Source organism: Sus scrofa, chromosome 13, assembly GCF_054392235.1.
Source record: "Sus scrofa isolate SSC_HxYL_T2T_F1_AM1 chromosome 13, Sscrofa_HxYL_maternal_Yorkshire_Landrace_v2.0, whole genome shotgun sequence".
NCBI classification, from domain to species: domain Eukaryota; kingdom Metazoa; phylum Chordata; class Mammalia; order Artiodactyla; family Suidae; genus Sus; species Sus scrofa.
Window position 1 is genome coordinate 67176587 of NC_139395.1, and position 26622 is coordinate 67203208.

Sequence of the window (26622 nt, forward strand, 5' to 3'; positions counted from 1 at the left end):
CTCAGCATTTATCATTATATGCAAAAAGATTTCTTGATGAGAATATTATAGACGGTGCATGTTTTTGACATTAGCATTTTATTTGGATGACTAATCTTGCAGATGTGAAATTTGAATGAATTATTCATGAAATTGCTTTCCTCTGAAATTTTAGTTTGCTCTTAATGCTAGTTATTCAATATTTTGTTTTTTTTCCTCTATAAAATTTGATGAAGAAAAATAAGTGCTTCCTGGCGAGAAAAGGTAGCCTCTTTTTCTGTTTTTCCAATTCTCTAAGTGGAGACTTTGACTTTGAACTCCTGAGGGATGAGAGCCTCAGCCCTCCGTGATGATGAAAGCTTTTAGTTAAGACTGATTTTAATTCCGTGTTGGAAGCAGCTGGTGCTAAACCAGAGGCATATGCCGAACATACACACTCAGCAGGTCAGGAGGGGAAAGAAACTTAGGCTGTGGCGACTTTTACTACCAGTGTGAACAACCAGCATTTTTATTGCATTTGAGAATGCGATCATGTCAGTAATTAGTACTGACTACACAACATTTTTTTTTTTTTATTGTCTGTATCCACAGACACGGAATGATGGAATTACAGTTGATGTCAAGGAATGAGTTTCTTTTATGCCTTATCAAAACAGAACAAAACAAAACAAAAATCTTGTTACTGGCAGCACATCTCCATGAAGCACCATGCTCACAGTCCGGGCTGTACCATCTCCATCCAGGCTTCTTGGTAGCAGAGTGTGAGCACTGCACTGGGCCCCCAACATGCCTTTAGAACTGTAAGTCTCATTCTCAGGATAAAAAAGCGAAACCGACTCTCAAAAACATCCAAAATATCCAGAGGGTCTACCATTAACCAAAAGGTCCCCAAAAGATTCAAAATCCTTACAAGCATGTTCTTCTTTGTACCCTTGGCAACGGAGCTCAAGCTGGAATGTGGAAAGGAGAGGAGATATTTAACTTTTTTTTTTTTTCATGATAAAATAGCTAGTGATTGACATCAAGTTTTGGATTAAGAATCCAAGGTGTTCTTTTCTAGGTCTGATGGAACTTGGGGAATCAGGTCAGAGCTGTCCGGAGGTGGCAGAGTTGGCGGTCACTCTTCCCATCCTTTTATTTCCGGTTCAACGCCACAGCGTTCGCTTGTCTTACAAAGACAGACTCTAAGGACAAGGAAGATGGAGCCTCATTCCTGATAAGACAGTGCATTTGCCTGATACAAGGGACTATTCTCCCTAATATACGCTTTTCTTTGGAAAAAAAAAAGTAACAAATTGTCTGTACATCTTGGCACCTTGTAAAGTTTTTTTTTTTTATACAAAAAGTTCAATAGCTTTGACACTCCCCATGATTAATCACTACTTCACTGATAAACTTTGAAAGTATGACCCTGGAATTTCATCATGCAAAATATTTACTGCAGCAGGAGAAAACATTTTTTAAAACAATATTTTTTTTTTTCTCTTTTCAGATGTATGAACTCGTTTAAGATAGCCAGGAAGGCAATGGTAGGATAAACACTAGGGCTAGGAATGTATCAAAAAAACAGATTAACACACACACACACCCGCACACACACCAAAACAAAAACAAAAACAAAAAACCAAAAAAACCTGTACAAGATGCTCCAATCAAAAGAACAGGGGAAAAAAAAAAAAAAAATCTGTCAACTATGTTACAATTTAAAAGCCAAAAAAAAAAAAAAAAAAAAGGTTTGGGAGTTTCTCCCTCCCCCATGTCAGGAAATGTCATCCAATATTCTTAAAGCAAGAATAACTAAATAAAATACATGTGCAGCATATTCTGCAATTCCATTACATACAGTAGTTTTTTTCAAAGCTTTTTTTTTTTTAAGTATCATTAATATCAAGCAGTTGCACAAAAAGCAAAGGTGTTTTGACAAACAGGTGTATGCATTTATTCCTTTTTAGGAACAATATCTAAAAAAAGAACCACCCTCCGCCCTCCCCCAAAAAAGACAAAGATTCACACAGACACATCAGGATATATGTACAACATAATAAACCCCATCCTAAAGAAGCAACTGGAAATACCCCCAAGGGATACAGAATCAGAACTGGAAAAATCAGAGTGAAGTTTACTTGCTATAAAGCCTGAGAATTTTTTTTTTTCAGTTGGTTCTTCTGCAAGGCTGTGATACCTGCAAAGATATGTAAAATCTAATTTTTTTTTTCCTTTTTGCTACAGTCTTTAGACTAAGCATGCAAGACATACGACTAAGTGCAACTGAGTGAAATGTATTTTTTTAAATTTTAATCATTCCCTAAAGGTTTGAACTGAGGTATGCGCGTACTAACAGTTTCTCATGCTGTTAACTTTACTCATGTCTAGCTACACATGCTGAGAATGAACTAATCTACCAGATTTTTATCCTCTTTTGAATACCAAACTAACCAGCAACCACTCAGTTTAGAAGCGCAGGGCCCCCTTCCCATGACCCTGTCTGGCTACTGCCTGCATATCATGAAGCTGCCTGGAAAAGTTTAAAAAAAAAAAAAAAAAAAAGTAAGTCTCTAGTGACCACAGACTGCCCCTTCTATAGAAAGCAGAATGATGCTTTAAAAGTAACTGCCAAAGAAGTTTTTGTACCAAGCTTGTGAGTGGACGGGAGTGTTACTTTTTTTTTTTTTTTTTTTTTTAAATGAAAAATGCTGACCCAAAGCCTAATCTGAAAAAGAAAGGGAAGGGAAAAAAGGAAACATTAAAAAACAAAAACCAAAACCCGGAGATTGTATGCCAAGATACAATTATACAGATTAACGCAGTGATCATAGCACAGGTCAAACAGAAGCGGCATACGATCTTTCTTTGCAAAAGAAATGTATTCCAGAAACACTCTTATGTGATCTAGTTCAACTGTGGAAGCTTTTCTCTCTGAATTTTACCTTCACTCTCTTCGTGAATGGACAACCCCTAAGTTTCAGTATCATACATTGTGTTATTTTCTCTGAAATGGTGCCCCTTCTTTTGCTTGCTTAATACTGCGTCCTTCTATCTCAGTAGTCCCATAATTCTCTTTACAAGAATGAGTTTTGGTCTCTGTAGAGGTACAGAAGAAGAAAAATGACGCCAAAAAAAAAAAAAAAGTAACAACTTTGGTTCCATTACCTCCTTGGTCTTCTACATGTACTCTACGATGGAGAAGCAGTTCTCTTAAGTTAGCAATAGCCTATACCTCATCAATCCCCCTAAATTCTTTCGCCTCCTTTGATCAACAATAAGAGGATATTTGGCTTCATCAGATAAAGCATAAAACAGAGAACATAATTTACCTTTGTGTAATATCTTTGGTAATTTTAGGGAAAAAAAAGGTACAAAGCGTATAAATTAAGCTCCAAAAGGCTCTCAAACTAAAGCAAAAGCTACAGTCCTAGATATTTATTATTAAATAAATGAGTTTGATAAGAAAGGGGGTGCAGAGTGGAAATGTTCAGGGTTTCAAAGGGCTGGGGCTGTACTGACCCATGATGGTTGTGTTCTGGGCGCCATGTTTGTTTCCCAAAAAGCCCAGGGCTGAGCTGTGCCCCCATCTACCTGAGGTGTTCTGCTGTTGGTTTTTGAGACTGGGTTGGTGGGATAAGACTGCATAACAACTGAACTGCTCGACCACATCTGCACGTTGGAAATGAACACTTTAGCATTTGCTGAACCCACTCCTCATTAACTCACATAACAAGTTCAATCTGAAACCTAATTTGCATTCACACAGATTAATGCCACCAAGCAGGTCTGAATGGATGTTTTAACTGGCGCCACCAACACTTTCAGTGAAGTTGCTCAGGGAAGCCAGCTTTTGGGCCATTTTGCCAACAAAGCAACCCACACTGGTTTTAACAACTGTGACAGCCTGAGGCCCATCTCAATTAAGTATCTCAGGGAAAGCCTTCCACAGCCACACTGTCCGTCTAACTGCTGAGTTTTTTTGCGGGGGGCAGGGGCAGCTGTGGTGGCGGGGCTGCCTATGTTTTCTTGTACTGGTAAATGGTGTGGCATTTATTAAGAATGATGGTAGGTACAAAAAAAAAAAAAAGGAAAATCTGAAACAAACCCCTTCCCACTTTCCAATACTGCTTCATGGAATGAATCTGTGTTGTTCCTAAAGTGTCTTTTTTTTTTTTTTTTTTTCTGTCATTCATTCTCTTTCTGGCAGGAACTTCATGTCTGGGTGAGAGGACCTTCATGTGTAGACTGCAGCATTTGGGACCTTTTTGCAAAAGACCAAAATGGAATGTTTTCTGACTTTCGAGAAAACAGTGGTGATGTCTGAAGGGAAGTGGAATGAGTGACAGAAAACTACGAACGAGAAATGACATTCAGCTTTGTATAATAAAAACACCTATTAACATTCATCACAAGGTACAGAAAACTTGAAGCCTCCAAGAGGCCATGGGCCCAAATGGAGGCCTGAGGTCAGAACTTAAAATGGTAAAGTAGAAGCCAAAAAAAAAAAAAAGCAATACATTAAAAAGTTAGGGATAATTATTTTTAACCCCTCCCCCCAATACACACACAACGGCCTTCCCCATCCCAACTGGAAGCAAAAAAAAAAAAAAAAAAAAAAAAATTTTGGAGTAAAGGCAGTGATAATCAACATGCAGTACTGTGCAAATAGGTCGTCCATTGGAATCCTTAAATTCTGGGCAGAGGCTTGGTCTGCAGCTTAGGTGCACATGCTCAGTTGGGTGTCCTCAGTGTCCAACGTCGGCAGGACTGCAGTTCAAAGTCTGCTGCTAAAAGTGAATCAGTTTAGCAAATTTACAACACTGATGTTGACTGTTATGAGAGGAAAATCCCAAGTACCAAACAAGTCCATCCAATGCACAGAGTACAAATTCCTTTTTTCAACAAAAAGTAGAAAAATCAAAAATACTCCCAAATGGGATTCTTGATGGCACTAAGAGTTAACACATTTCAGAGTTGTCAAAATGTAGTGAAAAATCCTCCAGACTGTACAACAAATGGAGAACGATTTCACTGCGAACTTTTGACGTGTTTTTGTTGTGTGGTTTTTTTTTGTGTGTTTTTTTTGTTTTTGTTTTTTTTTTCCCCCCAATCTTCACTCTTGGGGTCGGCCTGCCCAGATGTTCACTCCATGTCCTCATTTACTGGTTCGTCTTCGTAATCTCTGTCGTGGTCGAAATCTGGACTGTGGTTGGCTGTTGTCACTAAGGATAGTGGCCCTTCAGCTTCCTCTGGATCGAGGGGCTCTTCTTTGACGTGTACGGGATGCCTGGAAAAACAAGAGAAGGATCACTGAAGGGACTTCCCAATTTAAGTTTTAGGGCTACACAAAAGCCACTGTCTAGGACTGTGATGTTTGATGCAGCAGCCACTCACCCCAAGTGACTATTAGAATTTTCAACTGTTTTAATCGATTTTGATTCCTCAGTTGCACTTGGCTACAAGTCAAGTACTCAAGGGCCACAGGTTTTGGCTCATGGCTAACTTGTTGGACAGCACAGAGAGAGCCATTTCCATCATCACAGAAGCTTCCTGGAACAGAAGCAATGTTGAATGTGTCCTCCCCAGGGGCGTTTCTCCCACTGTCATGTGCACTCAAATCACCTCTGGATCTGGTTAAAACACAGCCTGTAAGTCAGCCAGCCTGGGGTGCTCTCTAACAAGAGATTCTGCATCTCTGACAAGCTCTCTGGTGATTCTGCGGGTCTGGGGACCACACTTTGAGTATCAGACAACAGGGCCTGGGGTGGCCTCTCAGGTATACAAATACACATCCTCACATCATTCCGCAGCCTGAGAACCTGTAACACAACAATGGTTTGTGGGGACCACTCTGTACAGGAGGCTGGGCTGATGGTGGCTTACTGTGTGTTCTGCTTTGCTAGTTAACATGCAGAACCTGTGAAAGAACTCTCCAGAGACCGACCCCAAGCGCGGTTCTATCATTAATCAACTTCAAGCAAACACAGCAAAGAGACACCATGATACATGCTGGAAACTCCAAATTAATGCATATTTTCACAAACTGTCAATAAGGCAAGAAAAGCCCTGCCAGGAAACACAAATGGAGAGGAAGAGGCTCCCTCAACACAACAATATGATAAGAAAGCACAGCCCCAATCAGAATAATAACGCTGTCAGCTGTAAACAAGGTGAAACATGAGGCCCGGCTGGTAGCGGCCACAGGGACACGCACAGCTTCGATGAGATCTGCCAACTTTCTCATTATGGCCCAGAGCTCGGTTCACCTGAAGGGGGATCAAGAAACCGCTCTGATAACAATTGAGAAATGTTGTTCGTAAATCATATTTACAAACGATCCTTTGCAAATACAAATTACTTTCAGTGGCTGGGCTTTTGATATGTAAAAGAACTATGCCAGTCACCATGGTCCCATTGCGGGGAAGGGCTGCAGAAAGCAGGACTGTTTTAAACTGCTATTAGCAAGTATTAGTAATAAGAAGTGGTACTAGGGGTGGCAGCCTGTTGTAGGCCAACCCCAAAGGCCACACAGAATCTTGAAAAACTAACACAGGAGTTTCTTGACACATGAACCTTCAAAAAACCAAATGACTCTAAAAGTAGCAGAACCTAGAGAGTGTTTGGGGGCAGATGTCAGCATAAAGCACTTTTAAAAAATAGAGCCGGTATTCACACAAACTATTTGCAAAATAAAGTATACTGGAGTTGTAGCAGAGTACTTTTGACTGGTTTGGTTCCACCTATTTTTAGTTTTTCAATGGCCCTATTTATTTGTGTTTCAACATTAGGATCCAGGACCGGATGCATAATTTGCAGTCTAATGCAAAGTGAAAATGCACGTCTGAAGAAATCCTGAAGGATTTCAAGACAGGAACAGCTGAGCATTAAAACTTTGAACATGGGATCCTCTGTGACTACAGACATCACAGCCTGGGGATTCGGCCCTGGTAGGATCTCTCATATTCTTTGGGGAGAATTAGATGTATTCATTTTTATTTTATTTTTTTTTAAAAAATCCATAAACCCTTAACTAAAGTAGGATTTTTGTCTTTATCTTTTCATATTTGGGGCCATATTTTTATATACTGTAAACACAGCAGGAATATGATTATTTTGCTACTTTACATGTAAAAGTTTGTATCAAAATATAGATGGTTTACAGTGTTGTGCCAATTTTTCCTGTTCAGCAAAGTGACCCAGGCATATACATATATTCTTTTTCTCATATTATCTTCCATTATATTCTATCCCAAGAGACTAGATATTTTTATGGCTATATGAGATTCCACTGTGGTGACATGTCCATTCCTTAATACTGGGCATTTCATGATTGTCTTTTTCTCATACACCTCCCCCTCTTTGCCCTTTTTATAGTACAATGACCACTTTTACCCATTAATCTTTCTTCTTCTGTTGATTTACCTCCTTAAGATAAATTCCTAGGAATGAAATTGTTGGAGCAAAGGCTAAAACATCTTAAGGTTCTTGTGATTTATCGTGATATTAATTTCCAAAGAAGCTCTATCAATTTAGTCTCAACCTCATCAGCACTAAGCGCTGCTTAAAAAAAAAAAAAAAAAAAAAATACTGTGATGCTTAGCAGATAGAAGACTAGGGTTACCTTACATTGTGTTTCTTGGATTACTGACAAGAGGAACACTGCTCCATCTTTCAGTTTCCTATTTTCACTATTGCAAATTTTTACTTCATAAATTACCCCCTCTTCGCCACTGAGAACATGGTTCCAGTAACATTCACTGGCCAGGAGTATGGGTCTGCATTGCATTTAGCCTAGTCTGAGGGTCAAATGTGTTCCTTGGATCAACCTTGTTCCAACTGTCATTTAGGGGAAAAAAAAAATACAACTATCAGATGCATTAACCTTTCCAGGTTTACACACCTGAATCTGATGACAGGGATGAGACAAGGCTATGAGTGGGAGGGGTGGTGGGCCCTGGAAGACCCTCAGGAGTCTTAATAAAGTTCTTGCTTTACAGTTTTAGGCTTGGACAAATGTTTTGCTGGGCAAAATAAAGCAGGATCCAATAGATGCAGGTTCTCTGCAAAGAAGCGCTTACATGACAGGATATTTTGTTTTCCCCTGACTGTGCAACCAAACTTGAGTAAGATGATTTACAATCCCAGAGACACAGGTTAGGACCCTATCCTGCATGCTGGCTCGATTCCAGTGCCTAATGCACAGTGATCTCCCGCACAGGTGAGCAGACCTGACCTACTGGGTGACAACCTGAAAACCCAACCCAGGTTAGCTATTAAGGCTTCGGACAACTCCAGAGAAAGGAAATCCAGCTTCTCGAGTGTGGCAACTGCAGGAACACAGGCATGCAGTGCTTTGGAGAAGAAAAGCGAATGGATTTCCACACAAGATTCATTTCAGGTGAGATGCAAAGTAGTTCACATACGATGCTTCACAGACATCCAGTTGTCTCCTGGGAAATGGGGACACACAAGGCAACTCTTGCAGGTGCCCCTGCCCCCACCTCCTACATCTGAGAGGGTTTGAATAATTGTGCCAAACCCCACATTTCCCTCCTCACATCTGAGTAATTCCTTTGTTGAGCCACTCTGGGAACAGAATAGTTTTTAAGGAACCCTGACTGGGGTCTACAAGGCATTGTGTTTGGAGGGTGTGTGCTCAGCACGTAGTATTTTGCTTTGTGGCTCCTTTAACTCTTTTCAGGATAAAAGGATAACGGCCCCAAAGCCATCATTATGTGACTACTTTGTAGTGTTTCAAGGGAGAAGCAAAATGTAATGGTGTTAAGAGTGTCACACAAAGGGTGAGAAGTGAGAATTCTAGTGCAACACCAGATCGTAGCTGGGTGGCCATACGAATGAGGTCCTGTAAGCCTTGCTGGAAAGTTTACAGCTTGATTTATTCCAACAGACTAGAACAGTTAAACAATTTGCATCGTAGCGTGGTAATGCACTTTGGGCAAGAAAGAAAACTATGTCGTTAAAGAATTCACTGAATAGAAATACAAGGTCAAAAAGAGTAACTGTCTTGATGGAAGATAATACAAGAAAGGGAATGTATATAGATGCATGACTGGGTCACTTGGCAGTACAGCAGAAATTGGCACAACACTGTAAATCAATTATACTGTGATCGCAAAAAGCAAAACAAAATATACCTGGGAAAAGAAAACAAAAAGAGAGTAACAGTCTCTAACACTGAAAGCAGGCAGAGGGAATGTGCTGTTGACATATTTTTAACAAACTGTGTAAACCTGGGAGATCTGAGCAAAAAACAGTATGCTTTTTGACATCTGTGTGCAGGGTTCTTAAGAAAAAGACAAAATGGTAAAACCTTCATTTTGTTAAAAATCATGCTGACTGCTGTTAAACAAGGTTTCTGGTAATACTGTGGGGTTAATTCAAAGTTTTAAATAAATTTATAGCAATTTTATCTTGTACAGCAAAATGAGCACTCTCAATTGCTGTGTGAGGTTTTTATCCAAATATCTTTTTTCTTCTTTTTTTAGAGAGATCCTAAAACAAACAAACAAACAAAACAAAAAACTATAAATACAGATCTACCAAAGCTTGGAGTTCTATGGATACTATGAGAAATAGTATCTCTTCCACTCAATAACTTGAGATATTTTTGCTCTGAGTATTTCTTGAAAGGGCCATACATCCAAATTTACATTTGCTCTGAACTTTCTTAGTATCTTAGTAAATACTTCTGTCATGACAATGACTTACAGGTGAATACGAGTGTGATAATAAAGTCAGAAACACCAGGTTGGATGAAGAATGGCAGAAGCAGCATGAGAGATAAATACATTGTAAAATGTTATGGAGTAAATGCTAAGAGACTGTTGATATACATTTAAAACGATTATTTTCATCTTTAAAGAACCTTTTCAAAGCACTTTGGGCATGAAATTCAAATGCTAAATGCTCAAATTTCAGATTCCTTCAAACCCACCAATTACCAGAGCTGGCCGTCAGCACTTTCCCTTTTGTTGTTAGATGCCAATTCATTCTGTGGCTAATTGCTGCAGGTCATATTTTCCTTTCCGATCACTCAAATTCTCTTCAAATAAGAAGTTGGTCAGTAATTCAGAAAAACTGTGTAGACTAGTGGGCTGTTTCTAGGCACGGACAGTATGGCAAACAAGGACTTGGTTTAATTCCTTTAAAGGTGGCAGTGGTTTTGCAGACTCAGGAAAAGGGAGAGGCTGTCATTGGACAGCCCCCGCCAAGAATCCTGACAAGATGGTTTCTTTTCTCTTTTAAACTCTTCCTGGGAGAGATGGAGTTGGAGTTATCCCACTTCCCTCTCATCGCCTTCCCCCCACAGGGCAGCATGGCAGGCCTGGTCCTGATGCCACTCACATCCAGCATGGACACTGCCGCCCATCACTCCTTTTGCTTCTGTGTGTGCTCATTATACTGCCGTCTGCTGCTATAATACTCCTATTAATTTTCCTTTTGATATTTTAAGAGCAATCTATAAATCATGCCGCCTTTCACTCGTGCCATCGTGCCTGCTTGGGAGTAATGCCTTGACGTCCTGTTGGCGGTTCAGTTTATTATACAACCAAGTAAACATGCATCCTCTCTTCCCACTGCTGGTTCAGCGTGCCTGCAAGTGGAGCAGACTGCAGATGTGGTCACCGCTAGGCAGACTGCTTTTAAGGAGGGTAATGTGGCTGAAATAATGGCCTGAGATGACCCAGCAAGGGGAGGAAAACCACACGCATCCCCCTTCTATGGCTGTATGCACTTGTGGGGCTACAGGAAGCCTATGGCTTTTATGGGAAAGTGAGCAAACGGTCCTTTTATGTGCCAATCGAGCTGAATGTCTGCAGCAGCACAGACTTCTCCCTGGGTTCTAGGAATTCGGAAATTACAAAAATGGTGTCACAAGCGGCCAGAGCAGGGCTTGTGTGAGCCTGGAGGAGGGAGGCTGTGATCCGACCGCAAAGATGGTTGGGATGATGTGGACAGTACTCACACAGCTTGCATCGGGGATCTGCCTGGACTGCTGTCGCTCTCGTTGCTGTTGGTGTGCTCCATCGCCCCATTCAGCTCTTCCCGTATGGCGCTGGCTAAGTTGCCCAGAGTGGGGTTTCCCATGGAAGCGGTAGTGTATAGAGGTATACTATTCTCAGCCATGGAAGCCTGCCATCAACCAAGAGAAAATTTATGAAGACACAGGAAGTATCCAGACAGGGGCACTATATTAATTAAGGGTATAGTCCATGATCTTCAGTGTAACGTCATTCTGGCATGATTGGAAAATGCGTTTCTAATGGGTGTAGAAGGATTTGGCCTTTAAAGTCAGGCTGATGACACATGTCCTAAGCTAGGTTTCAAAGCTCTAGCTGGAGGGACCAAAGTGCCAATAGGGGTTTGGGGAAGGCGGGGGGACTCAATTCAACCCTGCTATGTAGAAAGTTACAGGGTTTAGACAAGGCTTTCTAGTAATGAGGTTTATGGTTGATGCCTTTTTGCAAGAGGAACTGAATATTTCCAGATCACAGGGAAATATAATGGAATTTTCATTTCTTTATCTACTTCGATGAGTCCAGTATTGGATATTAAAGATTTGATCAGATTATTCTGGCTGCAGAGCTCAAACTTATGAGAACTTCCATAAACACTTATATTTCAGATCCTATAGAAAAGGAAGAGATTATAGACCTGGAATCAATTTTTATCTCCCCTCCCCCTTCATTTCCGTTTTAATGATTTTTGAATCTTTTTAGTGTAGTGTGAGATAACTGGCTGAAGGTAGCACTCTGCAATCTCTTAGGCTCTGGCCAATCATCTGAAATTTTAGGACTACAAAAAAAAAAAAATCTCTGGCAAAAGGAAGCTGTAAATCATATTTCTTTAGGGTACTTAAGTCTATCAGTATTGAAGGTGACAAAATTACTCCAAGTGAGCGTCAGCAAAAAAGTGTGGAATCAGAGGGGGCAAAAAAAGAAATCCTAAACTTGCTGCTGGGATACTGTTCACTTCCTGTCGGGCTGCATTTGAATACAACGACCACTCCCTCTAAGATGCAGACAAGAGGCAAACATAATGCTGGAACTGAAGTATCCATATTGTTTCCTTTCCGTCATGATTCTGACCCTGGGACTTCTCATTTTTATGAAAGAGGGTAGACTTGCCAAAACTGGCAGCTGTAATTAGACAAAGATTGATCAAAACTGTCCTCCTGCAGACTACATTTTGCCTGGCTTTCCCTCCTAATGAGGAAAAAAGTACAATCACAAGACAATCTGGTGTGGTAACTCCAACTGGTCAGTCACACAAGAATCCAAACTATTCTAGAAATCCTGGCTCTAGAGAGCACGGAAGAGCCAAAAAATGAAGAAAGAGCTGGGCTGCAGGGAATCTGCCTCTTAAGACAATTGCAACCTCACTCACTGTACAAATTCTAAAGCCAGAGATCCAAGCCTTGTGACAGAAGACCCATACACACCCACGAGGCACTGGCTCAGGGACTACTCCAAAGCTAGGCTTCTCCGAAAGCCCATGGCTTCCCATTCTCTGCATTTTGGAATTTATATAACCACTTTCTTTCAAGAAATGGGGGAAAAAAATCCTGTTTTCATTTCCAAATGTGGTGAACTCATTGTGATGAACAGCACATCTGAACATTCCTCACTCTCCTACAGTTTGTCAAATAATTTGCATCAAGTACTTCTTTCAACAGATCTCTTGTAATTGCAATAAAGCTTTTTTTTTTTTTTTCCTTTTTTTTGGGCAGAGCAAAAAGCAAGACCCACTGCCCGATCTCCTCCTCACCACCCCCACCCCAAACTGCAGCTGGACAAGCATTTCGATTGCCTTTATCTGAGATTACACAATGGTCCCGCCACCTCTCTCCATCATGGAGGTTCTCCTGGGACCATCATCTGAGTCTCCCTTTCCCTGGAAATACGACATGGCCATCTCACGATTACACAATCAGGAAGTGGCAAAAGTGGAGCCATGTCTAGCTTGGTATTTTTTAGCACCTTCTCAGGTCAGAAACTGAGAAGACAAGACAAGACTGCAGTGTTTATGAAGAGTGTATTCTTTGGGAAGGCTACCCTGTGAACAGGGCAAACTTCTTGGGGTCATCTGTTTTCCTTGCTCTCCATGTGTTCTAGGTCAAGGCCATTTTTGCTTGGGATTGGATCAGAAAACACGGGCCGAGGCCCAACAGCCACAGTGCTGAAAGGCATCCAAAAGGTAAGCACTTAACACTGATCCCTTGGTGCTCAGCCAAAAAAAACATAAATGAGGAAAACCGGCCTGGGTCCCCTTTAAAAATGATCAAATGGGCTGCAAAGAAAAACCCAGCACCTCATACACAATAGAGCCTCTTAAACATTCTCTGAGGTGAGTGATCAAAGAACCCAGTCAAGGTTAGCAAAATGTTCACCAACGGCTCATGTCTAACCTGGTGGTTCTTGTTGGCAGTTAATGTCTATTTAGAAGCAGGTGGGTTACAATTTTTTATAATAGACTTAATTATATATATAAATAGTCCCGTGACTATGTGGTTTCCTATCAAACTGACACCTGTGCCCCCAAAAACCAAGGTGCTTCAGTAAAGGTGCAGGGGTTCGTAAGTCCTGAGCTCCTGAGACATTAACCACTCTGAGATCCCGGGGGAGAGGCAGTCTATAAATATGAAGCTTTATGGTTACCCTTAGTTACTTCACTTTTTCAGAGCATAATGCAATCTGTCCCAAGTCCAATGTTTTATTTCTGTAGTGGATTCTGCTGTCCTATTTTATATATCGTATATCACGCATTATGTTGCTCTAGTAATCTTTTTAAGATGTTGTTCCACTATTATTTTTTCACTTGCCTTGAGAAATGCAAGTGGGCAGTCATAGAAAGGAAGGCCTGCTGGTAGAATCTTTCATTTGCACAGCAGGGAGTTGCCTTAGGAGACTATCCACTGACCACGGACCCAAACTCCTAGAGGAGAGGGAAAAGGATCCACTCCCCAAATCAGGACTACAGAGCAGTTAGTTCACCTGGACACATTATGGATACAAAGTGTTCGTGGAAAACTGCAGGCAAGTTTGGGGGCTACCACTGGAAACATGAAAAGGTGCAGAGGATGCCAGAAACATGTTTCAGAGGTGAAACATGAACAGTTCTGTAATGAGAAAGCATACTAATTGAAATTAGTCACACTGTTAAGAGAATCCAGGGTATGGAGGAGGATCACTGTAGCTGGTGGGGTTGGTTTCCGCGCCCCCCACCCCCGCCCTGCGTTTCTGCTTCATGAATGTAAAATGTGCTTGTAATCTTAATACTATTCCAGATAGAGCAGGCTTTAAATTCACACTTCACAAGACTCCAGGGAAAATAAGTTACTAATGAGGGTATTTACAGTGGCGGCATCTAAGCGTGCTTTCATTTGCTCTTCTAGAGTTACTGTGTCAAGTACAAGTAATTAAAAGACACGCAGAAAGTAGTTCCTCCTATGAAATTTGGTTCAGGCTAAAATAAATATAAATAAAGAAATAAATAAAATTACTGAAAAGCTGAAAAGCTAAGTTCAGTGAATTTGCCTCTAAAGTGCAATGGGGAGCCTTAAGCTTCTGCTGAGCCAGCTGGGAAAATGATTCTCTAGGGCCCAGAGTAGGTGCTCAGCAAATATTTGTTTTGTGAATCGTGAGAACCAGGGCCGCCATCCTTACCGCCTCTTCACCCCACTCTATTCCCGTCATGCTGTCTCCCCCATGGTTTCGTCATTATCATCCCTTAAGGAGCCTTCTTTAGACTTTCGCTGCTCTCTGTGTGCCCTCTCCTCATGAAATTCTAATATCTGCGTGTTAGGGCCCTCGGGAGGAGCACGGCACAATGTAATGTCCAAGGATCAAGAAGACATGCGTAAAGGTCTGTCATGGTATCGGGTTTCAGATGTCCGCCCTCTCTCTAGACTAGGTCACGTCAGAGTTACCAAGACTCCTTTGGCCTGAGGTCTAGAACAATCCAAGCAGGGTCAAATCCAAAGGACGCTGCCTCCCTCTGCACACTGGAGGCGGGGCTTGAGCTCTACCCAGGTACCTGAAGGAAGCCTACCCTGGTCTTCTCTTCGACCTGAGAGAGGACTTGACCGTGTAGTAGGTAGAAATGCAAAAAATTAAAAGGCTTGCGGTGGCGGGGGGCGGGGAGTGTTGCCAGGCTGCCCTGGTAAATGTGCATTTGGGTGATCCCCCCGCCGCCCCACTCTCAATCCCTGTGTCTCCGTCCCTTGGTATCGCCGGTTACGTAAGGCGGGCTTGGTCTGTCAGTAGGAAACAAACATTGTGCGTGCTGATTATGTAATCTTGAGCAATCTGCTGGCAACCTACCGAGTTTTCTTAGACACCTCTATCGTTGGAATAGAAACAGTTTACTTTCACAAAGTGAACCAAACCCGCCTCCCCCCACCCCAACTCAGTGAAAAGATGCTAAAATAGACTTTTAAAAGGAGGAGAGGAAGAAATAAAAAGCCCTGCTTTCTCTTTAAACCCGTGAACAATAGAAGGTCATGTGATACGGTGGCCTATCATCCAGCACATTAATAGCTGTGCTAGAGTAATTACACTTGTGGTATTTTTGCCTCAAGTGAAATTCTGAAATAAGAGGATGGAAATTATGATACTGCTGATAAATATTAATAAGTGAACTTTTAATTTTTTTGCCACAATATTCAAAATGCTAAGCATCCTGCTAATGCTGAAGCAGCCCGATGTGTTTGCCTCCAGGGAGTACGATGCTTTGTGCACTTAAGAAAAAAGTTTAACGGAATTAAAATTTAATATCTAATTAGAGCGAGGCTAATATATTTTGAAATGAGTGGGGGAGACACGGGCCTCTGCCGCAGAGGAGTCAGGATGCCGTTAATCTTACCTGTAAAGCTGCATTGAGAGGTGCACAGTAGGCGTGGCTGCTCTGCATGTTTTTAATAAGGGAAGGGTTACTGCATAAGAGAAAGATAAAAACTCAGAGTTAAACGCCATCAACCCCCGTGGTCCTAACTAAGTCTTGTCTTAAGCTTGCTGGTATCCTTCCAAACCAGAAATGTCCCCCAGTAACAAAAGCAAAGAGAAGTGGGGTTTCTCCCTAGCCCCTGGCTGTATGGGCCTGGTCTGTGTGAATACCTCGGGGTTGGCTAGACTTGGTGAGATTCAAGCAAGTGGGTGTACAATTCTGGATTAAGTAATAACGGGCTCCACTGATGGAGTTCTGGCTCACAAAACAGTGACCTCTCTGCCAATCGGGAGGAGCTGCACTGACTCCAGCAGGAAGTCAGTGGGCGGACTGCAGGGTTTCCTGGGAGTGAGCTGGAGGCAGCGTGGCTCCCAAGCTTCTCTAGTATTTGAATTCTAGCATGAATGCTCCAAGACTGGCAGGGCAGCTCTTAAGAAATTATCATCAAGGCTCACTGATTGCCAAAAGAAGCTGGGGGGCGGATCATTCCTCAGTGAGCTGAGGCTGGGTGGGTGGGGGACTTCCTCGTACAGCCTGACCCTGGAGGATGTTTGATGCTGTGTCCACTACTGACCAAATGGGGACAAGATGCTGTTTTAAGAAAATCTCTAGCCAGTAGGAATAAAAATACTAAAAGAGAAAAAAAAAAGCCCATAGGAGATACGAAGGGACAAGGGTGGCTTCTGGTAGGAAATGACCTACTTTAATCAATGGGCCTTAACGGAAGTAGAGACACCCTGTAAGCAATTTCTTTCCTAGGCTTGGAGCACTCTGATCATTCATTTTACTACATTGATATATTGTTAGACTGAGTGAGCCAGTATCCCATTAAATACACATCATAACTCTAGAGAAGAACGTCCCTTTCTCTTGGAGGACTTAGGGGTCACGCAAGAGCACTGAGTTCTAGGGTCCCCGTAAAGCTGCTGAATCAAAATTCAACCGATATTTGCATTAAAGACGTCAAAAAAGCATTATTCAAGGCACTGGTGTTCCAAGGAGAAACGAGAGAAATACATGTACAAATCACACACTTTAGTTCCATTGCAGAAAGCCGTGGCACTGCGACTTGGTGAAATGCAAAACTATTATGGGATGAGTCAACCATGCAAAGCCAAAGCAACAGCAGAAACAAAAAACAAAAGCAAGTAAAGGCTCTTACTGTGCGACAAGCTCGTCAAAGTTTTCATCGGGGCAGTATTTGCGAGGACGGCCTCGTTGAATATGGCGGCCACGTTTAAACTCTTCATCATCAACTGTCCAAAAGGACCCAAACTCATCCTCTACTCTGATAAAGCACTTATGCAGTGAGAGGTTGGTGCGAATGGCACCCTGGGATAGGAGCAGCAGCAAAGGAGATGAAGTGGCAACAAAAGGAGACGGGGTTGGGGGCAGAACAGACATCCAATACAGGGAACAGGAAAAAGAAAATAAAATGCAATAAGCATAAGCAAATGGTTTGTGAGGGTTAATATGCATTGCCACCTAAAAGCTAATAGCATGTGATGCAACAAAGACCAGCAAGCAGGGCAGGGGGACTGGCGGGTATACAAAACAGGAGGGATGAAATGCTTTTTTGCTTCCCTTAACTGAGACAATGTGAAAAACCAGTTCTTTGGTCTAACACCATCTAGCAGCCAAAAGCCTCTACGTTACACTGGTTAGCACAATCCAAGCTAGGCTAAGAAGTTCAAACATGGTGGACGTACCCACTGATCTTTTGTGGCCTTCGTTTTTGGAATTCTACTTCATCCACTGTCCATACTGCCCCTTTAACGTTTTCTACTCGCACAAAACACTTGTGGAGACTAAGATTATGACGCACTGCATTCTGCAGCAAGTATAAAAGAGAGAACATTGACATTTTCTTTAAGAAAAGACTCCAAAAAAAAAAAAAAAAAAAAACAGCAGTAAATTCAGCCTCACAGTCCACATTTGTAAAACCACCCCCAAAAGCTGGAGCTACCACCCCCATGGATGACCCTCTTGCAGTTAAGGGGGCCTCTTCCAAAAGCAAAAATTAAAAAACCCCGAAAGGTTGAATGAACTGAACTTGGTCATTTCAATCTAGTCTTTGGTAATAGTGAATTAAAAGAAACAGTCTTTAAAGTGTGCGTATTTTAAACCCCAAACAGGTTTTGCAGTTGCAATGTTAAAAAGCATTGTTAACATGACTTCAAAATAAGGAAACAGGTAAAATAGGAAACCATCCCTTTGAAAACTACTTGTCTCTCCTACAAAAAGGGCCATCTCTTAAAAAAATCACTTTAACCATAAATATTGTTAAATACATTGTGTTCTTTTTTTCTTCAGAGTTTGGGCTTTAACACCTTCTATAGGTTTTCTCAGATTTATTAAGAAAAAGAAATGTTGAATTTTGCCAGTGAGAGTGTCACCTCCAGTGGCTGATAGGGCAGGGGGGTGAAATGACCCCCCAATGGATGAGAATCCATCATCGAGCTATGTCTTACCTTCCCAAATATAGATAAGAGTTGGCCCTTACTATGGGGCAAGTATTTTAATTACTGAGAAAATGCTAAAGGAACCCACCCGTAGAACTCTCAATGGCAAAATGATGATACTCTGGCAGTTGATGAAACCAACACAGACATGTTTCTTTCAGAGGGTTAAAAATCACTTCTGGTCACTCCGAAGCTGAGACCCTTGCTATCTCTACTGTATCACAGGAGAATTTCAACTCAAGGGTGAAGAATTTTTAACATCTCATCATTTCTGAGTTTTAGGAAAATCCACAACCTTTACTAGGCAGAGTACCAAGCAGGGCTTCATGTCTCTAGTTCTTCTGGCTGAACTTATGGTTGTAGACCCAAAAGTGGACATGAAGATATTTCAAAGAGACAGGTATCATTTACTCCCAACTTTCCTCTTAGTGGGAATAAGGAGGTGACAGCAGGGGCATGAGAAGTTGATGCCCACGCCACACCTCATATATCGTATGAAGTCCTTCACTCCACTTCAGTAATGTTGCTCTTTCTCAAACACTGTACTCCTCCCCATCTATGACCTGCAATGCATCCTCTCTCAATTCTCCTTTGAAGGGGCAATTCTCGATCTGTATGTACTTTGGGAGGCGTTTCTGTTTCTGGAGAATCACCAGTGGTGACTCAGGGAGGAGGAGCTATGTTAGACACTGCTGATGTTTCTTGTCTGCTAGAGAAATATTTAGATGTAAGGCGACAAGCTTTATTACAGGGCATGACTAAGTGCTCACAAGGAGAATCCAGAGGATCCATTCTCAAGGAGTTGTTGAGCAATGTCAGCATAACTGAGGTGGGTTCAAGACATCCAGGTAACCATGAAGGGACATCCCTGCTTCTAATAGGTTTGCTAAGCAAACATCTCTGGAAAACGTTAAGCATGGCATAATTACAGTTGGTAGGACAAATTTCTTGGCATATAAATTGTACTCTGTTCTTTGACACGGTGCAAAGGCAGAGGATAAAAGGATGCTAAGGGTCTATTGTTTTCTCCTGGAACAACACTGAGGAGGTTGAAATAAGTTCCTTAAAAAACAAAACCATCCAGGCAGGGCATGTGAACTTATAAGTCCCCCAACTGAGGAGAAAAAAAAAAATCAACCAAGTCTCCTCCTACTACTCATGGTCTAATGTTTTAAAATAAGGATCAAGATGTACAGAACTCAAAGAGCCCTGTCTGAGGAAAAGGACTGCTCTGGATCTGTCTGCACCACAGAACCACACAGGGACAGATGTAAAGCCAAAACTTAAGTTTTGGTTTCGCAGACTATATACATCTAAACAAAGGCAACTAGAAATGGAGAGCTTGCCCTCCAGGGCTGACTGAGCTCTTTTCAGTCAGAAAATGCCTTTAACTGGGCATTTCATCTTTTGTCTAAGATCATGGTACAAATAAGGACACGTAGAGAAAATTGTATGTATTTGAGTCATTAAATACTTCATCTAGGATTGTTTATATGAATGGCATTTTTTCCTGCAGTTTACGAAAATGAAAAAGTTAAATCTGAAGATCTGAGCTAAATATCATATTCATAACCGGTAATTATTTTAAAATTTGATCACTTGCTATTTATAAAAAGCAATTTGAAGAAAATGTCTGCTTCATGCTTATACTTCCTAAATTCTGAAATTCATTCACAGCATAAGATCCTTCTGTATTTTACATCTCAAGGAGGCTGAGGAAAAGAAGGGAAGATTTGGAACACAGCTTCCTTCAGCACCCATGTGTCTTAAAGGAAATAAAAAGATAATTTGGGTCATAATAGATATTCACAGCTCTGTTAAGTTGATGAATTAATTCTATGGTTATATTCAGTTTCTTTTAACATACTAATTTATCAAGAACGTAGCAGAGGAAATGTGTTTTCTGTGTTTGCTTTTGTTTTTCTCCCATATAAAATTAAGGAAGTAGCAAGGAAGACATGTATTTCAAGCAAAGCATATTTTCCCTGTATCCTATAATAAATAAATCCCTAAGACATTTATAAATAATGACATGTAAAAATATCTGCATTTTAAATGTTTCCAAATGTTTTGGAATGTAGGGGCTATAAAAATTCTAGGTAGTAAAAATGCAAAAAAAACCCAAAAAAAAAACAAAAAAAAAGCAAAAACCCCACAAACCTCTGATTGTACCTGTTCCTTCTAAAGCAAGAATAATATAAACCAAGACACTAAAAGTGGGAAAATCCAAAAACTGGTGAGGTTTAATCTACTATGATGGAATAAATACTAACAACTGCTGAACTGGGATTTAGGTAATGTCATGTGATAACCCCACCCCCAACCCTGCGTGTGCAAGCCTTGTTGGGGGGCATCCTGGGTAGAGCTATGGAATTTTTCCTGTTTTACAGTCAAGTTACATGTTTCAGAATTAACTTTTCTTTCCCAGAGTACTTATGACTGTCTGATGGACAGTCTCTTGCCTTAAAAAAAAAAAACACTCTAATATGTACATATATTCTGTTCTCCTGTACTCTCTCTCATATACTGAGATACTACTTGGAGTGCATAGCTTTCTCGATTCATTAGGTTAAAGAGTTTAGGTAAGGACCTAACCAGTGAAGGTTAGGTCAAGTTTATCAGATCATTTCTCCATGTTCCTAATGGATTAAAAAAAAAAAGTTATCTATGCATTCTCTGCAAATATTGGTGGTGGGTGAAGACCTGAAAGCACAAGGTTTATGTACACAAGACAACCTCAGAAGGTGACCAACAGTTTCAGCTGTTTCTTTTCCCTACACATTCCAACCAAAGAGAGATGATTTTACAGGTTGGTCCATCTCAACATCAGATGCCAACATGGTGGGAGTCTTCCATCCCAGCATTTTAACTCCAATGGAATTATTTTCTCAACCCGCTATTGCTAGAAATTAGACTCTGTGAATGTATCAAAACAATATAAATGTAACTTACAATACCTGCATGCTATCAACAAGAAACTCTCTCCTATGAATGGCAAGACCCCAGACTAAAGAGGCCTACAAGAAAGCTTACCTTCCATGTGGCAGCATTGCGTCGGAAGTAAGCAAACATTCGTGTGAACCAGTTATAGATTTCATTTAGTGTTAGCTGCTTTTCTGGAGATTCGAGAATGGCCTGTGAAGCACAAGTGACAGAAAAAGATAATTTTGACCATGTCAGCAGAAATGTCATTAAACAGTCTCTTGAAAATATAAAATCATCATGCTACCGAGTTAAATCCTAAGAAAGGTTTCACAAAATGATCTAAGATTAATGGTTGTATTTACCAGTTCAATAGCAAAATTCAAAATGGAATTATCTAATTGTTTTGAGTTTTTATTTCTGTTTCCGTACAGAAATATTAATTTATTAGTCATTCATAAAGCAGAATCAAAGAGAAATGCAAAACATTTCACTAGCTGATTAAAGCTCAGTAATTATTTAGAGCTCAGATTAATTCTAGGGATCAGAGATTACTGTAGCTTGTGATAATTGACTTGCCATCTTTAAACAGGCTCATTTTCACTGTTGTGTGAAATGAATTTCCTAATAATCACATCGTATTGTAATACTTAATCAAAAGCAATTATGTTATATATTGCGGTTTTAAAAAACCTTATAGAAAAGGTTTTAGCATGCTTGCATACTAAACGGTTTTAAATCTACTTCATCAATATATCCATGCCCACGTATATACCTTCTGATATAATTTCACATACTGTGTTATTTACTTACCTGCCTAATTAAAGATGCATATGTAAATGGTGGTCTAACTTCTGCGTTCTTATAAAATTCTTGGTTCTGCGCAATATCTGCTAAATAAGAATCATTGTCCTATTAATTATCACTTTTTAAAAAGAGGCTGGTCTACAAGAATTGCTGACTACAATTCCACCCAAGGCAAAAATGGAGCAGCTACCTGAAGAAATGGGCACGTTGTATTTGTCTGAGTACCGCCTGCGGATGGGTCCCACTGTGTGCATGCTGGTGGTGGTGATGACGGAGGGGCCTTGGGTGACGGGAGTGATGGGGGCGGTGGGGGTCGTAGGAGTATGAGGTAAGCTCTGCGGAGAAGCCTCTGACGCCGATTTGGAGAGTGTGACACTGGAGACCAGATTCAGCTGTGAGGAAAGGAACACTTCTTAGAAGACCTTCAGAAAAACAGAGCAGCCAAGAAAGCATCTGAAATCTGGCAGGAATGACACGGGGTGGGGCGGGGGGGAGGCCGGCTCGTTTTATGTCTCAGAGTAGATACTTATCGGCAACTGAAAGGAGACCTGAGTTCCCACGTAAAAATAGTTCCCTCAGTAGTTAGTTGAAAATACCTCTCGCAATGTTCTCCTTTCCTGTTGTTGAGACAGGTGTTTTCCAAAGACCATTAAGTAAGTGTTTGCAGACGCAAAAAGGGGTTCCCTAGCTGGGTGAGTTTGAGAAATTCTGGGTCAAAACATGTCTTTAATCATGACTTCACACCCCTTTTAACAGCTTGCTATGCCTCCTAAACCTCCAAGAGGAAAGACGGGTCCCTGTAGCATCAGTAAACACAAATGGTTCAAGAAGCACCAGTTGGGATATACATGGGTATTGACCTGGGCTCTTCAACAGAACCTTCTGTAATGTCCCAGTCCAAGTGAGAAACTGGTTTTACTTAATTTTAATAAAAAGGAAAGTTTGGTGTATAGCCACTACCACCCTCGACAGCAATGGGGTGGGCTACCTCAACTCCACGATGCAACTTCACGAATGGAAAATGCTGCAGAGAGAATTGGCCTGTGACTCCTATGAAAAAGAGTGGCACTGATCCAGTAAACATTCATTTAGTTCCATCAGTTGGCAGAGACTAATCTTTGCAAGCTTTATGTGCAATCTTCATTAAACTATTGGCTTAAAAAGAATATGTCATAGGAGAGATCCGGAACTATACAAATTCTCATTTTTTTCTCCTTCCAGTTTCAAATGTGTAGTACTCAAGGGGAATAATCCATTGCTTCAAGTAAGGAAGTAAATACTTATCTGAAGTAGTACAGAGGAAAAGGAATGTATACTGTTTTGATCCTGCCTTTCCTCTTCCTGTTTCGCCTGCACCTTGAGGTGCTTCACTTATTAGTACTGGTAAAGTTCACTGTTATTGAAACAGTAAATCTGGCTACGCTGACGACCTTGGTTGTTTCCAACATCTTTCTTCAGTCTATCCAGAATTGCAACTTCAGAAACTTGTAGCTGCCCCCAATCCAAAAACGTGCAGTAAAGGAGGCTTACTTGATATCATTTTCTCAAGCCATATTTTGAATCACTTAATAAATTTGGCCGTTTCACCACTGTAACAAGTCCTAAGTATAGGGCATTATTTGTGGAAAGCATTAAAAATGAAATGCCTCTGAGATCATAATCAAAGGACAGGTTAAAAAAGAGTTCCAATTTGTTGGGAAGACTCAACCTTACTCATACTCTAGTAATGAGAGAGAGATCAAGTATCATTGAGGAAATATTAATGGGAAAATGTAAACATGGTGCTGGAAACTGAATGTTGGGTTGCAAGCTTTGAGCTGTGCTTTCCTTTATATCCCTCCCTTGAAATGCCAACGCAGCCAACACCAAATCCCTCCTGCTTCCAGCCCCTCTCTCCCCCAGGCCTGATAAGGGCAAGCTATGGAGATGGCACCACCCTGAGGACCCCCCACCCCTCCCACCCTAGCAAGCTGGGCAGATGCTGGGAGCTGCTTTTTTTAATTAGTGCCAGCGACTTGACTTCATGACACACATGTGCACAGTAAGTACCAAGTCTAGGGTAGCAGCCATGAGATGAAGGAGGGCAGAAAAGCTAAGGAGGAAGGCTGGGGCTGGCCTCCTCTTTGCCTTGGGCCTTCTTCACCAAGTACAGGAACACCATGGCTAAGCATCAGCCCCAGCAACGGGTCAAGGAAATGAGTGCACGAAAGGCTAGTGCTCATAAATACACAGCTTTTAAAATGCAGATGCCGTTAGGTCTAAGAACATCAGAACACTCGGCAGAGTCACGGGTACCATTTGTAAAAGTCATCTTGTAAACTACCTGCCACTGAGCGGTTTCACTTAATTCTCATACCATCACTAATACTTGAGATGTTATTATTCATACTTTACAGATAAGCAAACAGAGCCTCGGGAGAGATTAAATAAGTTGCCCATATTCACAACACAGACTCAAAATCAAATACACACTTGTGATTCTAGGCCCTTTGTATAATACTCTCCTTATGTCCAGAAAACAGGAAAAATAAATACTAGCCAGGTTCATTTTTCTGCATGCTCATTTTGGGAAAGGATTCAGGGAATGGCTTTTATCCCTGCTGATAAATAACATTTGATAAATATTGTGAGCAAACCTATAGCATTGGGCACCGAAATGACAAAAACCGGAATAGAACAGACAATGGCTGCCCTTGGAGGGCTTACCATGAAATGTAGACAATGATCAAAGGAAAATAGGCACAACAACCAGAAAACAATTCTGAGGACTAACTCTACCCTGTGGCTTCTCTTTGCAGTTCTGGAACATCACCCCAAACACCACGGCGGTCTTTAAAACCTAATGAAGACAATCGTAATATAAATACAGTGTCCCCAAGAAATATGCATATGCTCCTTTCCAGTTTTGTGAGGAAGATCACCAGGTCCACTGGGCGCTAGTCCACTGCCAAAAATCAAAACTTATGGAAACATTCACTCATCTTCTGGGTGCTCACATACAAGAACAGAAAAGTCCCATGGCACCAGCACAAAGTCATAAAATGCGACAAGAATGTCATTCTTGCAGCTTTTGCAAAGGTCTTAACGCTTGAACTATTTCTACACAGAAAAGCAACAGTGAGACATAAAGTCCCTCTAGTTTAGCACAATCCATGAAGAAAGGGATGCAACTGGATTTTCTGCAGGCTTTGAAACATCAGTAGCAAGTGGAAATAAACACTGAGCTAGAAGAGAGCAGATAGGGGGTTGACCAGGCTTGACAAATGACACCGTGATTCACACCCACTGCTGGGCTGTCTCTAATAAGCCACAGAGGAAGCAGCCAATCTCAGCTAATTACCAGATAAAAATGTATTGTAAGGACTCTAATTAGGAGACGTGGATGGAGGTGATCTAATGATTAAATGCTGCATTCGACTGACCCCACCATCAATGTGCAGTGGTGCAAGATGTCACTGGAATATTTTGTAGAAACAGTAATTTTATTTCGAGGAGGGGAGGCCGTCATATTTGTAATGATGGCTATGAGGTAAACTAATTAAAAGACAGTTCCTAGAGGAAGAGGGTGGCTGAGAGCAGCTGTGGCCATTCCAAAACCAAGTGCCAAGTCTCAATAGAGAAACTGCAGTCAAGTGGAAAATTTCTGCCTGACCTCTGCCCTCGCTATTAATTTGCAGGAAAACTAATGACACATATACATATTCCCACAAAATTGTTCTAATTGCTAATTTGCCAAAGGAGCCCAGATTCCAAATTAAACATGACTGTAGCCCTGTGAGGGAAGAAAGAACAAAAAGCTGTAAACTCCAAACAGGGGGGGTGCTTCGCCTGGCGGAATCATTTGAAGGCTGAACCAACAAGTTAATGAAATGTCAACCTTGTCAACTGCTATAGAAGTTTCTTAACTTTTAAACTCTGGCTTGATGATCACATGCTGGTCTCGAGGAGAAACCATCTTCGGGGAGAAAGGTCACGAGGTGGAGATAAGATGGAGCAGGAGAAGGTTTCAAAACAGGCTCTGGGTTCAAACCAAACCTTCTCTTTTAATTAAGGCCTCTCTTGGGGAAAAAAGTGAGACCCTCCCCCTCCCACCCCAATAAAAAAGACAGAAGAGCAAACTAGGAACGGTGAGGGTTGTGCTGCCATCCTGAAATATTCATCTTAATTGTAAACTATTAAATCTTAATATAATCGTCAATTAGAAATGAAAGCACAGGCACTGCGTGTTTTCTGACTGCAGCTAAGGTCTGAAGAGAGCATTTTTTTCCAGGGCACGGAGCAGGAAGGGATTGCACTGGGAGGGTTTCTTTTCCTCTTTTTCTTATTGTATTCATTCTCTATTTAAAAAGAAGTTGCTATGTTTAGAAAAGTTAGTAACTCTGATATTTTCTACATGGCAAGTTTCCATCATGTGATGATTTCGGCAAAGATAATCTCTTTGAAACTCTGGCCAAAAGCTAAATTCTTATGTCACTTAAAATTGCTGAAGCCTTTTATTTAT

The 26622-nt window shown here is 41.1% G+C and overlaps 1 protein-coding gene across 36 annotated transcripts in view; it reads right to left on the bottom strand.

Annotated features, from left to right (window-relative positions):
- Positions 1 to 1894: 1894 nt before the first annotated feature.
- Positions 1895 to 26622, bottom strand: part of FOXP1 (forkhead box P1) — a 624214-nt gene continuing 599486 nt past the window's right edge. For 21 of the 36 annotated variants that reach the window (XM_084989002.1, XM_084988996.1, XM_021070850.2 and 18 more), the window contains 7 exons: positions 22312 to 22513; positions 22128 to 22207; positions 21426 to 21527; positions 17640 to 17761; positions 15850 to 15919; positions 10952 to 11118; positions 1895 to 5251 (listed from right to left, as the gene is read on the bottom strand). In XM_084989002.1, the coding sequence (XP_084845128.1) occupies positions 5107 to 5251; positions 10952 to 11118; positions 15850 to 15919; positions 17640 to 17761; positions 21426 to 21527; positions 22128 to 22207; positions 22312 to 22513 (888 nt within the window). In that variant the 3' untranslated portion in view covers positions 1895 to 5106. The remainder of the gene's footprint in view (positions 5252 to 10951; positions 11119 to 15849; positions 15920 to 17639; positions 17762 to 21425; positions 21528 to 22127; positions 22208 to 22311; positions 22514 to 26622) is intronic. The other 15 variants (XM_084989016.1, XM_084989000.1, XM_084989004.1 and 12 more) reach the window with 1 other exon arrangement.